Source organism: Phaenicophaeus curvirostris, chromosome 1, assembly GCF_032191515.1.
Source record: "Phaenicophaeus curvirostris isolate KB17595 chromosome 1, BPBGC_Pcur_1.0, whole genome shotgun sequence".
NCBI lineage: Eukaryota > Metazoa > Chordata > Aves > Cuculiformes > Cuculidae > Phaenicophaeus > Phaenicophaeus curvirostris.
In genome coordinates, this window is record NC_091392.1 from 120,738,105 (window position 1) to 120,757,963 (window position 19,859).

At 40.3% G+C, this 19,859-nt stretch overlaps 1 protein-coding gene across 3 annotated transcripts in view; it reads left to right on the forward strand.

The window, feature by feature from the left end:
* Positions 1-3,333: 3,333 nt before the first annotated feature.
* RPGR (retinitis pigmentosa GTPase regulator) overlaps positions 3,334-19,859 on the forward strand; it is a 46,196-nt gene continuing 29,670 nt past the window's right edge. The window contains exons 1-6 of one of the 3 annotated variants that reach the window (XM_069873222.1): positions 3,334-3,435; positions 7,086-7,211; positions 13,656-13,748; positions 16,278-16,340; positions 17,929-18,087; positions 19,601-19,750. In XM_069873222.1, coding sequence (XP_069729323.1) covers positions 3,396-3,435; positions 7,086-7,211; positions 13,656-13,748; positions 16,278-16,340; positions 17,929-18,087; positions 19,601-19,750 — 631 coding nt within the window. In that variant the 5' untranslated portion in view covers positions 3,334-3,395. The remainder of the gene's footprint in view (positions 3,436-7,085; positions 7,212-13,655; positions 13,749-16,277; positions 16,341-17,928; positions 18,088-19,600; positions 19,751-19,859) is intronic. The other 2 variants (XM_069873230.1, XM_069873238.1) reach the window with 2 other exon arrangements.

Genomic DNA, 19,859 nt, shown 5'->3' on the forward strand with positions numbered 1-19,859 from the left:
CTCAGACAACTGGGAAAATGTGGCGTAAGTGGACTCCTGCCAGCATGACTTGTGCTTCATTTGCATGCAGGGGTCATCTAAAACCAGAACCGAACACCCACTCTATAAATAGTCTTTCTCATCCATCCTGTACTCGGTGATGGCCAGTGAAGACTGTCAGATCAGTGTCTGGCCACTCACAGATCATGCTGGCAACTCTGTCTTTTGTCCACCATCCCTTGTCCAAAGACCTCCTTAGCAGTCAGCCATCCTACCAGCAGAGATACATCTGTCTCACTTTGTGAGGTGGCTCCCATCTCTCCTAAGCAGATGTTGATGCTCAAATAGGATCCCAAAGCCATTGAAATCAAAACCCTGCTGCAGACGCCTTCTTCCCATGAATCTTCCTAATTATTTCCTAATTTATATTCTTGACAACCACAGTATCTGGTAAGCACAATTTCAAGCATCAGTTCATGGAACAACATTCAGTTTTATTTTGAACAGCTTTTTCTGGATATCCACTTGCTCCAGACTTAGGAGTAGCAGCTAAGGCAGAAAGCATTGGAGGGATGTTGGGGGGTGTACGGATACCTCATCTTATGCACCAAGACAGGTATTGATTAAACTCTGAATAAAACAAGGCTTAAATTGGTTGTCCAGGCTGCCAGCTGCAGGCTCTGTCACAGTACATCACCCTGAAAGCAAGACCTTTTTCTTTCAGCAAGGCATGACCTGGTGTATCCGAAACACACAGGAATAGTGAGAAAATGGAAATCCATAAATGACCATAGATTTTTCTAGGGGGAGGGAAAAGCTCCATTGGGAGTTTGGGACTGCACATTAAATATAGTTAAAAGCTACAAGGCCCTGGACTTACTCTGCTGGGGTCTGTACAACTGCCATTATCCAAGTATCCCTGGCTCGGTGGATGATTCAATATTATGGCTGACCTTGTAGCAGCCTTCTAGTACATAAAGGGGGCCTACAGGATATCTGGGGAGGGGGTCTTTATCAAGGAGTGCAGTGATAGGATGAGGGGTAATGGTTTTCAGCTGAAAGAAGGCAGATTTAGATTAGATATTAGGAAGAATTTTTTTACTGGGACAGGTTGCCCAGAGAAGTCATGGATGCCCCATCCCTGGAGGCGTTCAAGACCAGATTAGATGAAACTTTGAGCAACCTGATCTAGTGGAAGGTTTTCTTGCCTGTGGCAGGGAGAGTGGAACTCAATGATCTTTAAGGTCCCTTCCAGTCCAAGCATTATATGATTCTATGATTCTATGATTGTGTGCACCCAATCAGAAGATGTTACAGGAATATCATGTTGAACCACAGAGACGATCAAACAGTGGAAGTTTGTTTTTTAGGAAAGCAGAATCCCAGTGGTGACAAAGTTTCCAAGTTAGTTCTGTTTACCCGACTGAGGCTGGGCAACCCCTTCACACAGTCAGCAGAGATGGCAGGTGTATCAGGAGCCTGGCTTGGCTAAACAGGGAGCTCAAGGCAGAGCCCCAGTGTGAGATGGCTAATTTGGGAGACAGAGACAAGCTCTGGAGGATGGAGGCAGAAACAATGCCCAGGCATGTAGGGTTGGTGCCAGGGAAGAAAAGTTCTGCTGGAGATGAGACTCACAAGGGGCCTTCAAGGGAGGTGATCTTCTGACCAAAAATGTCGGCAAATAACCCCTCTAAGACTTGTTTTGGAGTTTTAGAAAGCAAGCATCCTCTGTCAGCCCTGGGCAACATGAGAGAGTGATTTCCATCAGTCAGGTGCAGTGAAACAAGAGCTGGGGACAGAATGTATTTCCCACTTAGAGGCATATGAATAAATTTTCCCTGAAATCTTATGCATATCTTATTACTTTCCAAGGACTAATTTTAATGTTATGATGAACTTCACAACAGTCAAATCTCTTGATAATTTGGAGCTGGCTCCAGCTCTGTCTGACCTTGCATTTGAGATGGGGAAACACTGCAAACAGAGGTGATTGCAGAAGAGACATCGGTTCAGCACAGATCGCAATGCATACAAGATGTTATCATCTTCAAAGAATGAACAATGTCTGGAAAAAACACTGACTGAAAGAAAATGTGCTCTAAGAGAAAGAAAACATGCTACAAGGGGAACATTCTGTCTAACTTTAAAAAAAATATGATTACTTAGACGAATCATAGAATAGTTTGGGTTGAAAGGGACCTTAAAGATCATGCAGTTCAATCCACCCTACTGTGGGCAGTCACTCCTCCCACTAGATCAGGCTGCTCAAGGCTCCATGCAACCTGGCCTTGAACACTTCCAGGGACGGGGTATCCACAACTTCCCTGGGCAACCTGTGCCAGGGCCTCACCACCCTCACGGTGAAGAAATTCTTCCTCATGTCCAGCTTAAATCTGCCCCTTTCCAGTTTATACCCATTGACCCTAGTCCTATCACTACAAGCCTTTGTAAACAGTCCCTCTCCAGCTTTCCTGTAACCCCTTTCAGGTACTGGAAGGTCACTATAAAATCTCCTCAGAATCTCCAGGCTGAACAACCCCAACTCTCTCAGCCTGCCCTCGTATGGGAGGTGCTCCAGCCCTTGGATCATCCTTGTAGCCCTTCTCTGGACCCATTCCAACAGCTCCATCTCCTTCTTATGTTGAAGATTCCAGAACTGGACACAGTACTCCAGATGAGGTCTCACAAGAGAGAACAGAGGGGCAAAATCGCCTCCCTGGACCTGCTGGCCACACTTCTTCTGATGCAGCCCAGGATACAGATGGCCTTCTGGGCTGTAAGCACACACCGCCAGCTGGTGTCGAGCTTCTCATTGACCAGCACCCGCAAGTCCTTCTCTGCAGGGCAGCTCTCAATCACGTCATCCCCCATCCTGTACTGAAACTACAGATTGCCCCAACTCAGGTGCAGGACCTTGCACTTGGGCCTGTCGGACCTCATGAGGACCTCACTGTCCCACTTCTCCAGTCTGTCCAGGTCCTTTCTTGTGTGACAACCACACCACTCAGCTTGGTGTCATCTGCAAACTTGCTGAGGGTGCACTCAGTCTCGCTGTCAATATCATTGATGAAGATATTAAACAGCACGGGTCCCAGTACGGACCCCTGAGGGACACCGCTTGAAACTTTACTTTAGGTTAAATAAATAATACCCCGCTGTTTGTCCCCGTAACCTCTTCGTTCCCCCCCCAACACCCCTCCCCCCCCCTCGCCGTGCAGCGGTTTGCTCTGCCCGTTCAGCACCCCGGGGTGGCCGCCAGGGGGCGTAGAGAACCCCGCCCGCCGCCAGGGCCCCCGCCGGCCGCCAGGGGGCGCGCCCGCACCACCCGCCGCCGGCGCCGCGCTCTATGGCCGTTGCCCGTGGCAGGGACTGTGTTGACTTCCGGGCGGCGCGCGGCGCGCTGGGGCCCGGCGGCCATGGCCCAGCCCGCCGAGGAGGACGAGCTGCCGGTGCCCGGTGAGAACTGCGGGGAGGGCTGGGGAGGGGACCTCCGTGCCGCTCCCTGCCCGCTTACCCCGCCTCGGCGGCGCCGGGCGCCATCCCCCGCCTTCCCGCCCGCCCCGCCGTGGCACCGGTGCGTCCCGGCTCCCTCCGTGCGCCGCGGCCGGGGGGCGGCGCCCGCTCGGGCCGGTGTCCTCCGGCGTCTAGGAGGTGATTCTACCCCTCTGTTCCGCTCTTGTGAGACCCCACCTCGAGTACTGCGTCCAGTTCTGGAATCGCCAATATAAGAAGGAGATGGAGCTGTTGGAACGGGTCCAGAGAAGGGCTACAAGGGTGTTCAGAGGGCTGGAGCACCTCCCATACGAGGACAGGCTGAGAGGGTTTGGCTTCTTCAGCCTGCAGAAGAGGAGGCTCTGATGAGACCTTACAGCGACCTTCCAGTACCTGAAAGGGCTTACAAGAAAGCTGGAGAGGGACTGTTTACAAAGACTTGTATTGACAGGATTGGAGGCAATGGGTATAAACTGGAGAGGGGCATATTTAGATTAGACATAAAGAGGAATTGCTTCACCGGGAGAGTGGTGAGGCACTTGCACAGGTTGCCAGGGAAGCTGTGGCTGCCCCATCACTGGAAGTGTTCAAGGCCAGGCTGGATGGGGCCTTGGGCAGCCTGGGTTAGTGGGATGTCCCTGCCCATGACAGGGGGAATGGAACAAGATGATCTTCAGTGTCCCTTTCAACCCAAACTATTCTATGATTCTGTGAGGTCAGATGGGAAGCCTGGCTGATGGCATGGGTGCGGTGCAGTGCATGGCAGGTGGGTGTCATCAGTTGATAATTTGGTCCATGATTTGGATCCACTGTATTTTCTAAGCATTTGCCCAGTGCCAAGAGAGGCAAAGCCTTATTTATTGTTTTGTGGGATTTAATTTTCACGAATGAGTTGGGTTTAATTTCCAAGAGCGGTGGCTTAGGTGCCAATGGGAACTTAGGCTTAGATAGCTTCCTTAGTGAAGCACACTTTTTTCACATCCATGCATGAACGGATGGTTGGGTCCCACTAAGTAAGCACACTGGTACATACTTACCACACTTATTTCTAACCCTGCCACCAGATTGCCCCTCCCTTATTTTGCCATTGGCTGAGTACTTTAAGGCTTACAGCCTACCGGGTGCTTCTAATTAGTGTATCAAGTCTCTTGCCCTTGTTCGCATCTCCCACCATATTTCCCCAGTTCCTCAGTCCCCTTATCTAGACACTTCCTTCAATGTTTTGGTTTCTTAGGTCTCTTTAGGCTTGCCCCTTCAACTGCCACATCGGTTCGCAGTGGTGTTACCATGTGTTATACAAGGATAGCATTGTTCTGTGTTTTAACCTTTGAATGCAGACCTAACTTAGGTGAGGCACAAAGTTTTGTGTGTCTTTGTGGTCCTTATTGGATAAAATTCAGTACCTATATTGCGAAAACAATGTTTCTTTTCCTGATATGTTTTAGTTGTGAAATTAATGAGGTACGAGGGATGTTCATGAATTAAATTGTCTAGAGTGTGTATACGTTCACTTAAGTCTGTATATATTTTCATCTTAATGCTTCTGAAAGAAAAAGTAACTAACCAACCAGAGAGCTTCACTTTGGCATGAGCGCCAAAGAGATCGCTTTAAGCATGTAAGAAGGCTGGGGAGGGACTTTTACAAGGGCATGCAGTTATAGAATGAGGGAAATGGCTTTAAATTGAAGGGTGGGAAGATTTAGATTAGGCATTAGAAAGAAATTCTTCATGATGAGGATAATGAGGGTGGTGGGGCACTGGCACAGGTTGCCCAGGAAAGTTATGGCTGCCCCATCCCTGGAAGTGTTTAAGGCCAGGTTGGATGGAGCCTTGAGCAGCCTGGTCTGGTGGGAGGTGTCCCTGCCCATGGCAGGGGGGTTGGAACTGCATGATTTTTAAGGTCCCCTGCAACCCAAATCATTCTGTGAGTCTGTGTGTTCGAATATGTACTGTGGCTCTCTGACTGGTTGGATGAGTTGCTTCCAGAGGGTAGTTCTCAATGGGTCCATGTCCAAATGGAGATCTGTGACAAGTGGTGTCCCTCGGGGGTCCGTACTATCTTAATAAAATGGGAAAAACTCAACTCTTTCTTTAAATTTGACTGTAGAAACGTTTGTTTTTAATAAAACGGTGAAACGCATCCAGAGAGATAGTAAGTACAGTTCTATATATGTCTGCTGAACATGGTACTTAACATGTCATTTGCAAATCTGGGAACTTGTGCAGTAAAGAATTACTTCAAAACAAATATCAATTTTACAGTTTAGGAGAGAACTTTGGATTTGGGAACCGGGGTACAGAGTGTTGGTGAGAATGAAACATCTCAGTGTATTTCTTTTCAATGAAAACAGTGTTATATAACATAACGACGAGGATCACTCAGCAATTACTGTCACACACAAAACAGACTCAACTCAAGAAAATTTATTTTAGTGCCAATCAAAAGTCAGAGTAGGGTCATGAGAAATAAAAACAAATCTTAAAACACCTTCCCTCCACCCCTTTCTTTCTTCCTGGGCTCAACTTTGCTCCTGATCTTCTCTACCTCCTTCTCCCTGAGCAGCTTAGCAGGGCACAGGAAATGGGGGTTGCAGTCAGTTCATCACACATTGTCTCTGCCATTCCTTTCACCTTGCTCTCTTCCCTTGCTCCAGCATTGGGTCCTATCCACAGGAGACCTCCATGAACTTTTCCAACATAAGTCCTTCCCACAGGCTGCAATTCTTCACAAACTGCTCCAGCCTTCAGGAACAGGCAGCTCCAGCGTGAATCTTCCACGGGATCAAAAGTCTTGCCAGCAAACTTGCTCCAGTGTGGACTCCTCTCTTATGGGGTCACAGGTCCCACCATGAGCCTGCTCCAGCATAGGGTTCCCACAGGATCACAATCTCCTTAGGGGGCATCCAGCTGCTCTGGTGTGGAGTCCTCCACAGGTGGCAAGTGGATCTCTGCTCCACCATTATCCTTAATATGCTGCAGGAGGGCAGCCTGTCTCACCATGGTCTCCACTACAGGCTGCAGGGAAACCTCTGCTCTGGTGCCTGTCGCACCTGCTCCCCCTCCTTCTTCACTGACCTTGGTATCTGCGGAATTGTTTCTTTCACATATTCTCAGTCTTATCTCTGGCTGCAATTGTTGTGTGCAGTAACTTTTTCCCCATTTTTGAATACGTTACCACAGAGGTGCTGACACTCTTTTGCTGGTGAGCTTGGCCTTGGCTTTGGCCAGTGCTGAATCCATCTTGGAGCTGGCTGGTGTTGACTCTACGGAATGTGGGGGAAACTTCTAGCAGCTTGTCACAGAAGCCACCTCATAGCCCCTCTGATAGCAAAACCTGGCCACACAAACCTAATAGAATATCCTCAGAACACAATATATCAGCAATACCTATTCTATTGGGAAACTCATGAAAGCTAAGAAGAATCAGAAGGACTAAAATGTAAACTTGAAAATGAGGTGGCCTTGGTGAAACACTATAGAAGAACAGTCTTTGGCCGTTTTTTTAAAAAGATGGGAAACTAAAATGTGTAATTGAATTGATAGGAAGTCACTTTAAACATGTATGAAGCAAAATTTGTTTTCACTAGAACTGATGTTTTCTTTTTGTGTTTTAGAATCTGGTGCTATTTTCACATTCGGAAAAAGCAAATTTGCAGAAGATGTTCCTAGCAAGTTCTGGTTCAAAAATGACAAGCCTGTACATATATCATGTGGGGATGAACATACCGCTATTGTTACAGGTCAGTGTTGGAGTATATGATAAAAGGTTGTATATTTAGACAGCTTGGAAAGTTATGACTTTTATTTGAACCCTCAGGTTGTGTATCAAATGATGTGGAGAAGAGAGAGGACTGTTCTGTGCTAGCTATCAAATGCCTTTGAAATTAGTGTGACGTCACTGCAGGTTTTCACAAGACATGCCCAAGAACTGCCATTAGGGAATCAGTAATAACAGAATATATCACACTGGATTTACAGTAAGCGTGACTTTGTTCAGTTTGAGTGTTCCCTGTGAATCTGGGAGTATTTAGTAGACTATTAAGTGTAGACATTTGTATCATGGAAGTAAACAGTGTCCGTTGAACAGAGCCACCAAGTTCACTAGGAATCTGCCTGAAACAATAGATAAAATCAGATCTCTGAAATGAAGGTTTGAATTACTGTTAACTGAAAATAATCCTTGAAAGAGCAACTCAAAAAACTTGTAAAAATCCTGCTAAAATAAAAAATTGATTGCAAAGGCATTTGAAAAAGCTTAGATGCAATAGAGTGAGTGGTGTTTATATTCATTTTAATTTATTATTTATGTATTTGAAGTGATGGAAGCAATACTTGTTGAAGAATTTGTTCATCTTATGTCGAAGGGGCTGCTCTTTTGTTGATGACCAAGTGTGTTCATTGTACTGACAATCAACAGCTGATAGAGTCATTGTTATCAAATGTATATGCATATGCATTTTATCAGGATTTCTGTCATTGGAATGTATTCACTCTTCATCAATGCTCAACTAAAGTTGAAGATGCTGGATTTTTAGAATGGAGAATTCCAGACATGATGAAAGTTGAGTATAGATTTTATGGACTGCAGAACATCTTAAAGTGAAATTATACAATGTATTTTTTCAAGCCTAACTTCATAGAAGATGAATTATCCATTATTAGTTTATTTAGAACAAAACTCAACACTTTTTCTTAGATTTAAACAGTTCTATTAAATTGCCTGTTGCATAAAATTAATTGGAATATGACCTGGGGCATTGTGAAATCTTTCAAATTTTTTTTTGTATATCTTTTCATATGCTCACACACAGTTTGAAATAACACCAGTATAATTCTTAGTCTAGACTAGTCAGTCTTGATTGACTCTTTGAGTCCCCCTGGCATGTACCTGTGCCAGTATCATTACCCTAATCAGCAACAATCTCTGAATTCCCGTGTCACTGTAATAGTAGCCACTCAGATAAAGCTTTCGAAGAAGTCAGCTTGCATAGATATGCATGCAGTACCATTTCTCTGCTATCTCCCCTTCTTCCTTTTATTTTAATATATTCAGCATGTATCAAAAATGTTTCAAAGAATCTCTGTGGCTGGCTGTTGCTGTTGTAGTGTGCCGATGTGTAACCAGGGGAACTTACAGATAATCGCATCTTTATTTCCTCAAACCTTTTGAGGAGAAGGAACTGTAGAAACATGATTACAAATATTCTTTGGTATCAGATGATCTTTTGGGGTATTGTAAAGTAGAGGCAAAAGTGGGGGTAAAATACTGATCCACGATGATCAAAGGTAGGGAAACTTCATGCGTTGTACAAAAATGTGGACAAAGGAGACAGAAAATCTGTGTCCCTCATTTGTTCTTCATACCTGTGGATGCCTGCATGCACCTCACATTTCTGCTGTTAGATGGAGTTGGATGATACAGTGGACAACTCTTGGTGAATGTCACTGAACTGCAGTAACATCTGGAATAAAAGCTCCATAAATGCATGCTGAAAATGAGTTTACTGAGACAGTTACAGACCTTGTTGGAAACCAGGAGCTTCTTGGAATACAGCTGAACCGGACCTGGAAGAGATAGAAGACAAACATGACTGAGGAAGGAAGAGTATCTCAAGCAGGTGTGTGTTAATGCATGCTTCATTTTATTGTTTTGTCTTTATTTACAGGTCGCAAAATTGACCCCTCCTTTTTTTTCTGCATGCCCTGGAATAGGTAGTGGGACCTATGTACCTAAGGGACAGTGAGAACAAGATAAATTCAAATCTAATAGAAACATATCAGTTACACTAACATGTTTTGACAATCATAAGTAAAACAGTTACCCAAACTGATACAATATGTGCCTTGAAGTTTGTTTTGGGGAGGAGAAACAGCTACTTCTAGCACTGAATCTTGACTGAATGCAAGAGGAGAAAATGTACGACAACTAATATTTAGCATTCAAACAGAATATTCAGAAATTTTCAATTACTTCTTTAATCTATTCCAACATCAATATTCCCATATTAACTTTTAGGAAGAAAAGCATAAAGTAAACATAAAACATGCTCCTTTAGCATTCTAGGTCAGGAGATAAGAGTCGAAAATGTTATTTACATATTGTGGCTGTAAGTTGGAATAGGAAGGACCAGTCATAGTTACTTGCTGATTCTGGGTTGGCTTGCTGAGCCACTCAGAGAAACATTTCCTTCTCTAGTTTTGGAGGTTGGGATAGAATATGTCTTTCTTTATTCATTTATTCTCTACATTTAGCACAGTCTTTATTAAAATGTTCAAGCAGGAATTTTTTTAAGCGCTTATCTTTTTTAGTTCTTTAACAGAGTCATAAGCAGCACTTCTAGTATCCAACGTCACTTCTAGTATGTTTAATAACGTTTCTTTCCCTATTTCTGTGGTTTTTGGCCCAAGTATACTGACAGTTCACTCCCTGCATCTTCTACCACTGCAGACTTTGGAGAGCAATTTATTCATACTTTTGGGAGCTGGTGTGATGTGACATTACACAAATTTTTAAGAATCTCCTTCTAATACCCTTACTATTTTTTTCTACAGAACTGTTGAAGTTAACAGCTGTCTTATTGTTCATTTGCCTTGTTTAGAGTATCCTAGGCAGCTTGCCCACGCTTGATCGAAGAGACTGATCCTGTTCACAAAGGGGAAAATGGTGATGGTGGAAGACACGTATTCCGAACTTGGAGCTGTGGAGAGAATTGAAGGTCCCAGTGCAAGACAGTAGAAGGAAAGAACGAAGTATCAAATGTGAAAATAGGAGTGAAAAGAGGTGCATATGGAATGACAAGATAGTATGCTCAATTTTGAGTTTTATAAAGCATTAAACATTCAGCAATTTAGATGAAAGAGACCTTGGAATCTCTCCAGGTCTTTAGATACCAGATTTCTTCTATTCTTTATGCCAACCAGCAGGCCATCGGAATATGGCACAGTATCTTTTGTATCAGCTGCATGGGGAAAATGAGAAAGATTAGTACACATTTGTATTAATCTTTGTTATGTGTAGGAGCAAGCAATGTACTGTGGTGATTTTGTTTGTGTGATGCTAAATGTCTTAAGCATTGCTGTTCTTATTGCTCAGTAAAGCTTTTATTTTGAGAATATTGTGATTTACCTAAAAAAAGTGATGTCATCCCTGTTTTCAAGATGTATCTGAATTGCATATGACTTTTAAATGAACTGTTAGCATAGTTTGTTCACAAAATAGCAAAAATAGATTCAAAAATTCATGGTGCCTGGCATATGATACTTCGTTGAAAATATTACCTTTCATGTTTTCTTCAGAAATTGTTTTTCAATAGCATCTTGTAATAAACGCTTAAAGTCTGTACATTGTCTCCTCTTTTGTTTCCCTTCCACACAAATGCAATTTAGAAAGCAAGGGGTGAGCGGGGAATATGTGAAACATGCCTTTAAACATAGGTGAGCAGAATACTTGGCTGCCTGCTGCTATCATTAATCATGTTAAGGATTTCAGCTGGTATATCCCAGCTGCTGAATGGATGTCTCTAGTAGCGCTTCATGAACCAGGGAAGTACATGATGGATGTGGTTCTCAGGAATGACAATTGTAATAGCAGCTACTCATACGAGGGAAGTCATGGTTAGGAGACACTTTCTTCCTGAAGTCTCTCACAGAATCCCCTGTTCCCGTAGGCATTTTGTGGCTTCCCTAAGAGCCCTGAATTAATGTTGGTGAAACATCTGCTGGTGATAAGCCAATGCATACATAGTTTGGAGAAATACTCCTGTCTTGTATCAGGATGAATGTGGAGGCTGGTGTTGGAAGTATGTTTTCATCACCAACACAGTCCTGATAGTTCCTTTCTTTATATCTTGTTGTTTCCTTTCTGCTGGCCAAAGTCATAGTTGTACTCTGCTGGACCCGTCTTCTGCCAGCCATTCCAGATGGCAGAAGTCCACAGTCTCTGTATGTCTACACCAAAGAGGAAGCAAAAATACAACAGCAATCTGATCTTGCCAAGTTTTGAAGTATGATGCTTGCCTATTTGTCTGCTGTTGAATTAGTTCTCCCTTCTGTACACCTGTGGTGATGGCTTGAGATATTTCAGTTTGCAATTATAAAGATAGGGGCTTTTGCATAAGAAATTCTGTCATGTTTCCTAGCCAGCTTAGATTGCATCATGTCTTTTCCAAAGCCTGATTTGCTATAGAGACCCAGAAATATTGCTTTGTTACAAGCATTTGTTTAGGTAGTCTGTAGTGCCTATTAGTTTTCATCCACTCCCTGAATTACCTGCTTCCCAGTTTTCTTATTTTCTGTTACAATGCTGAGTGCTGGGAGCCTGAAATTATAGAAAGCTGTCACTCAGTTGTAACAGGATGTGAAACGTTCCGCTTTTCTGTTAAGCTCCCTGACTTACAAAGCAACGCCTGGGAATTTAAAGACTGGTATAAGAAACAGCAGATTATAGGATGAAAACCATGACCTGTTGGTATTTTGAATGTTTAAAAAGAATGTACTTAAACTGAATTATGGCAGCTTGGCATCATATTCCCACAGGATTAAGACTGTCTTATAATGAAAGTTAAAAAGTATAAACCAAGGATGCACATACCAACATAGGATGCCACTTGCTAATAAAAATCCTTTCTGTTAAAGAATATTTTACTCTCAGTGACAGACGGCTTTGCACATATTTTGCCATGATTGCATTATCAAAATCAAGATGCTGATATAAATGCTATTGGTAAAACTCCATGAACATAGAGTTGACCTCAGACTTCCAGCTCTCTTAGAAGGATATAATATTGGCACCTAGGCCCACGTTGCAAAAACTGTCAATTCTAACAATTTGATTGTGACTTTAGATACTAGTTATTATTAGTTGTTGATGGTTTGGTTTTTTAACTATGTGATTATATTTCAGAAAATAAATGTTTGGTTTCTTTTAATAGGATAAGTATTTTTGTTATATTTTAAACAATTCAATATTGTATTTCAAAGTCTCTGTAAATCACATTCAGAACCTACACTACTGAAGTACAAGCAGCCATAATATTTTGGCATTATTATGTGGAATTGCTGTTACACATTGTGATCATGTGATAATTATTGATGACTAGGGTGACAAAAGTTATTTATATGACAGCCTTGTGATGGAGTCTAGCTCACAGAACACTGCAGACCTTCATCAAAAGTAAACAAACCCCTTTTAACAGTTGTAAATAGGTGGAGGATTTTGACAAACCAGTTTCTGTGATTTTGCCAAGATTTCTGCCAGAGTAAGGTTTTTATCTTTGGGTATGAAATTCATTCCTTTACAAAAGGTAATAGTTAAAAAAAAATGAAATTACATGAAATTAATTTTAAGGTATTGTCAGTAGTCAGTTTTGGCTGTCTAATTTGCATGCCTGATGACAAAAGTTTCAACTGTTCATATATCATTATCTTAAAAAAACTCATTGGTTTTATTCAGAATTACAACAGTTCGTTGTTAGTAGTGATCAAATCTACAAGTTCAGTGATGTGTCATGCCAGTTTTTGAAATATGAGTCTAGCATTGCTCGTGTTGTAATCTGATGTTTGCTTTTAGGTTTACAAAAATCCTTGACTGCAGGGTGGTTTTATGCATTCCTTCTTTATATGTAGAGTACGAAATTAATAAAATTTGTGAACATATTTGAAAATTTATCAGAAACTATATTCTGTAGAAGTGCAAATTTGTAAATAATTTTAAGAGAAGTCCTTTAGCAGTAAAAGAACTCGTTCCTCTAGACAGTAAACTAAGCTGAATATTACAAATTTGTGTTTATATTAATTACATAGCTACATTATTCATTCCCTTCTTTGTCTTAAAAGATGTGGATGCTCACTTGAATGTACTGTTATTTTATAAGCCTATAGATACTGTCGTTTCTGAACTGCAGGGTCTGTCCAAGCGTCTGTCCAATTTTATTTGCTGAAGAGCGCTTTATCTGTGCTGTAGTTAAAGGAGAAGATGTTTGTTCTGCTTTTTGTCCCTTCTGGCTGGGGATTTCTTACTTAAACAATGCAATTACTTATTAGTGTTTACACTTAAGTATTGAATTGCCTAATCTTAAACCTTACATTAAAAATGAAGTAATAAATGACATAGTGTGTGACTGACCATCTTGTCTAGTATGAGGTATTCAAACACTTGTATAGATTCTGTCTAATTTTTTTTTCAGGGAATGGTAAACTATACGTGTTTGGCAGTAACAACTGGGGCCAGTTAGGACTAGGATCAAAGAACACAGTCAGCAAACCAACGTGTGTTAAAGGTTTGTTTGATTTTTCTTTTGTCTTTTTAAAAGGTGACCCTTGTGAAAAGGTACTTTAAAAGATGCAGTTCCAAAATAAGTGATTTTGCTTTCACTATTCGTCATGTGTAGCATATTACTCCACAAGCTCATAGCTGAAAAGTATCCCCAACTGATTCTCCAGCAGTTACAGATTCTGTATCCTTTTGCATCTGAAGATTACTTCAGGGATATAGAGTCCCATTTTTTTGAGGGCTCTCATTTTCTGTAATATTTGCCTTTTCTGACAAACCACATCTTCATTGTAACCACAAACACATTGATCAGATGCTTGGTCTCTACAGTGTTGTCTACGCCTTAGAAATCAGTTTCAACAACACTGTGAAATCTTAGTATCAGTTTTGTCTTAGCACCTTTATAAATGAAAAAAATCTATCAAGGACGATCTACAAGTACTGCTACATTTTTTTCATCAAGCACAGGAAGTTCCTGAAGAGGCATAAATGTTAATATATTTGTATGAAGCAGTAAAATAAACGCCTGTATTCTTTTGTGTGTTGCAGAATGTTATCTTCTTGATCTTTCCTAGCCAGTTTAATCTTGTTGAACAAAACTAAGTCAATACTTTTTCGCTGTCTCCTTACTTCTGTCAAGTCAGATCTACCCCATTAACACATTTTTTTTCACCATTAAATGTTTGTCCTTCTCCTTTCTGCCAGAGATCAATCTGTTATCTTACTGTTAAAAACAAATTACCCTGCTTGTTCAAATTCCTATCTTTCTAATGTAGTTTATTCTACTGTCCTTTGTCTGCTCCCCTCTCTGTTTCACTTCAGAGGGAGAGTGCAGCTACTCACAGGTTCCCATCTTCTGTCAGCCATGTGGGAGACTGAATCTCACCTTGGCTTAAATGGATTGGTTGTCAAGTTTTGGGTTTACTGTCAAATTGCAATGGAGAGTAGAAGATGAAGAGCAATTCAGAGCAGACCTGGCATCTATTAAAAAGAGTCACAAGGGGGATATCTTTCTTCTTTGGGCCGCAGGCAGCAGGAGAATGTTCTGGAGCTTTTCTCATTACCTTTCAGTCCTCCCTTGGCTTTGGGAATGGGGTTGCAGGAACACATTTCAGTTTCTGCTTGGGGACAAATGGTTGTGGCTGCATGTTTTCTGAGAAAATATCTCCTAAGACTTGACTAGAGACTAATGAAATCACATATGAAAAATTGCTAGCAACATTGTAAATATTTCATGATTCATCAAATATAATTGAGTAGTAGGAGCAAGGTTAGGGAGCACAGGCTTCTGAAGAGCTGATTAAGATCATCTCTGAAGTTGGAGGCAAAGTTATTGGATATAAAGCAGCAAATAAAGATTGTATGAAGAAGTCAACATTGGAAGTGTTACGGTTTCAGTCTGGTGGTGGGGGTACATATCAGATAGGATAAGCAGGAACCTGAATTTGGACTATTTATGTTAGTGTTTGTGTGATAGATCAGAGACAATTCACGCTTAAGAAGATAGATTTATTCAGTGACTTGGTAGAAGATAGAAGAGACTTTAATATGAACATTACAGAGCTGGTGAAAATTGAATTTGGAAGGACTGAAAAAAGGTTTGTGAAGGGATGACGGTTGTTGGCCTTGACATGGACTAGTACAGTGGAAAAACAATTAAAAATATATTATGTGGAAATAATTCTGTTTTAAGTGCAGTGTATAGGGCACAAGAACATGGCTGAGAGAAGATAAATTGTTGGCAACATTCAGTAATTGGAGAGAAGATAGAAAAGTCAGGGATTTTTTTTCCTCTGTTTCTGGTGTGCACTTGCCGTGGATGAAAACGCACCTCTGCATTCTGTCTTTCCCACCAAAATAACTCTTGACTCTTTTCACATAAATTCCTAGACTTTCACTGTGACTAGACTGCAGAGAAGTACATACAATGGATGGGTGATAATTGAGCTGAAATTGAGACAGGATGGCGTATGCAAAATCTATTATTTTTGGCATTAGCCCAAATAGGACTGTCCTTGGCAATTGAGTTTAGAGATTAATAGAAGCGTAGAGCAAAAATCTAGCAAAGCCAGTAGCTGTGCATAACAAAGGAAGGTAAGGATGATAAGACAGAAGAACAGTATGATTTGGAAGATTTACGACAGTGGGAGAAGCATTAGAGTGAGTTAAGAATAGTACTGTTAATGAAAACTGAGCACAGCACTAAGCGTGCGTTTTTTCCTGCAACTTGATGAATTACTTGAAGCATGTCCCATAAATGGTAAATTCTGGGGAATGTGGCACTGGCATGAGATAGCCATCATCAAGTTAACTTGAGTGGCAGTTTTAATTTTTTAAGGTCTATACCTGTTTTCCTTTCTTGGGGGAATCCTGGTTTAGTAAGTCATGTGCTAGGCTCAAATGTGCAACGAATCTTGTAATCATTCTTTTGGTAAAAATAAGGAAAAAACCCTTCTAGAGAATAGGACATTTTGTTGTTGATCCAGCTATAAGATTGCTTATAACTTTCCCCCCTCCCTTTGGCTTTAATTCATAGCTTTAAAACCAGAAAAAACAAAACTTGCTGTTTGTGGAAGAAACCACACTTTAATTTACACAGGTATGTAACTTATATTATATACATGTTAAAGATAGATATCTTCCTTTGCTTTCATGCAAAATTACATTAGGAACAACAGGAGTGTTAAGGAAGGAAAAATAAAGGAGAATAAGATTGTTAACATTTGAGTTTTTGATAGCCAGTTCTCTGAATGCTTGATTTATTCTGAGCCAATGCATTTACAAAATAATGTCATACAGGAGTTTGCTAGCTATAGAAAGATGAAAAAATTGCTTGCTGGAATTTGAGGTGTGGTTAATAGCTATCAATAATTCATTTAAGCCCTTTAAATGTATGTTGTTATTTTTTATGTATCTGTACTCAAATTAACCTTTGACAAGTAATTTATATTAGTGTGAACTTATATGTTTGAGTTAATATAACAGAACTGAATGTTTTCAAGTCTTAACATTTCATTGTGTTTTGGTTAGACAATGTAGCCTACTATTTCAATGACAAGTTCCTTTATTAAGTTATAAATAAATATAAATGTAAACTAAAGAAATAAATTTTTAGAGAGGCAGTATACAGAGAATTGATGCAAATTCTTGTCATGCATCTAAGATTTATGTAATGGAATAGCCATCTTTGTAGTTGCAATCCTTTAGTTTGCAGTAATGTTATAAAGATGGTTGTTTGATTATTAGGGGGTTTATATATGTGGAAATGCTGAGCACTGTAAATAAGACTGTTAGAATAATATAGAGCATTTTAATAACAGTTGAGTATGCAAGAATGCAGAAGGTAAATATTAGTCACTTTTTAGTGTAAACACTGGCTTGATAATTTGTGGCCACTTGTGCAGCAAGGATTATTTATAAATTATATGTCAGATGCTTATCACATTTGTGCCTGGATTTGTGTTATTAATGGGTCTTATCTTTTCCATCATAGATGAGCTCTTTAGATTTAAAACATACTAAAATTAAAAATATAAATCTTAAATTTCTCTTAAGTTGAAGGTATAAATCATCAGCTTTAACTTCAATTTTAAGATTTAAACCAAAATAAAGATCTAGTTAATTAAATACAAAGTGATTTAAATATTAAAATGAGCAAAATATTTCTAATAGCCTAAGCAAAAGTATATTTCATTTACAACACTCAAAAATATCAAATTATGCATTTCTTTGGTTTACTTATTAATACAACTTCAGTTTTCTTGGCTCTGGCATCATTCACCATTTTCTTCCTGCATCATCTTAATTTATACATTATTTGACAAAGGAGCTTCTTCTGGTGACTGGGGCTATTTGTAGTCATTTTCTCAGAATTCTTGCAGAACTTCAGATTATATATACTAATATACTATTCTAAATCATTCTCTAGAATGAAGGGAAATGCAGTTATTCTAAGTATGTGTAAGGCCTTTAGAAATTTCTCATCCAAGTGTATGCAGGAAAGGCTCCTTGCTAGCTACAGCAGAAACTGCTGATGTCAACTTGAGGATATTTCAGGGCAGTAGACCCCAACTTTTCTGTGATGTTTTCCCATTGGAAATTAAATTACTTGCTGCAATTTCTCTGACTTTTTAACACTGATGAGAATGTCTTCATTCTGTGTGTTACATGTGCTTTTCTGTATGCAGAAAAAGGAAATTTATATGCTGCTGGAGGTAACAGTGAAGGTCAGTTGGGATTAGGTGACACAGAGGAAAGGACCACATTTCATTTAATTAGTTTTTTTACCAGCCAGCACAAGATCAAACAGCTAGCAGCTGGATCATATACCTCAGCAGCAGTAACTGGTAAGAGTAACTGCTAATAAGATTTATTTATGTGTGTCTAGCCTGGTGTTCCATTTACTGCATTTATTCCATCGTTCTGTCTGCATATGTGCGTGTATTTTCTATGCCTCTCTGTCTTCTTTCCCTGGTAAGCGTAGCCATTTTTTGTTGGTCAATTGGCTATTTCAGCACAAGCTGGTAAGGGATGGCAGTCTCATTAACTTCCTACAATTTTGTGAAAGTAGACCTTTTCCGTGAGCGATGGGAGCTCAACCTGTACTAGTTGATTAGGAATCCTTACAGAGGAGGGACAGCATGAATATCCTTAAAATGGGAAAAATCTTCAGTTCATTTCCAGGGAAGCCAGGTACGAAACATGAACCACGTGAAAACTAAGTTTCTCTAATTCCACTTCTTACTGCAGCTATTTCGGTCTGCTGATACAGGCTACACAGCTCTGTCATTACTAATTCTGAGAGAGGTCTAACCTATGACCTGTTTCTCCAATGGCAAAATTATACAATTGTGACATGTTGCAGGTCCACACCGTTATAATACATTCAGCCATTGGATGGGTGGTCCTTCATCACCTTATAATGTAATTTCTCAAGTTTTGCTCTAAAGCAGGTGTTCCTGTGCATCTTTTGGAAAAGTTATTGAGGCTGTCATTTCAGAATGTGAGAGTGTGCAGAAGAGTGTTTGAGAGAGATGCTGCCCTGCTCATTTAGTTCGTATTTTTTTGTGACAAGTGCTAACATTCTCCTGAGATTTGTAAGTTAACTTGGAATTATTTTAGGTCTCCTACAGCATCTCAGTAGCAATGTACATTTTTTTCTTCAGAATTTATACCCTACCAGTAAGAAACACACAGAGAGATGACTTCACCTCTTCTGGAAAAATCTAGACATTTTTCATGTTGTTTGCTACCTTTTTTTTGTTTTTTGTTTGTTTGTTTGTTTTTTACTGCTGCCATTGGTCTTTGTGTCAACAAAGGCCACACTGAATAAACCTGGAACAGCTATGTGATAGTTTAAGGAAAACAAAATGAAGCTGGGCAATGTAATCACCTGGGAAGAGAACTGAAAGATAAGGCAAGAATAAGTGGGATGTGTACCAAAGTCAGAACAGAGAATAAGTTTGGAAGAATGAGAAAGTGGTGACTTGCTATTACAAATGAGAAGATATATGCCTTAAATTCACTGTAATATTTTCATACTTAACTCTGGCAACTGGATTGTCTTATATGCCCAATCTTGCTCTTTTTGAAGGAATGTTTTTCCTAGTACTTTTCCTGTTGCTGTTTTTGATCTAATGTCAGTTGATGACTAAGTGGCTTGTGTCACTTTTGAAAAGCTTTAGGAATATCTTCTTACTCCAGACTGTTCTATTTTATTGTGCTAAACACCATATTATGTCCCTGAGATTCTGACATTTAGTAGTAACACACAGAATGTATGAAGTGCTTTTAAATGAGTAGATTAACTTTTATTAGTTTTGGGTTTAAATTTGCTAACTAACTGTGTTTTAATTTTAGAGGATGGGCAGCTTTTTGTGTGGGGTGACAATTCGGAAGGTCAGATTGGCTTGGCTGATGAAGCCTGTGTCAGTGTCCCTTGTCAAGTGGATGTTGGAAAACCCGTTTCTTATGTATCCTGTGGATATTACCACTCTGCCTTGATAACAGGTAAGAGAATGGGAATAGCAGTTAGTGGAGACAGGTCAGTGGTTCTCAAATATCTGTCTTTGTAAAGGTAGCTAATGAGGCATTCTTTATTTTTGAAACTACATATTCC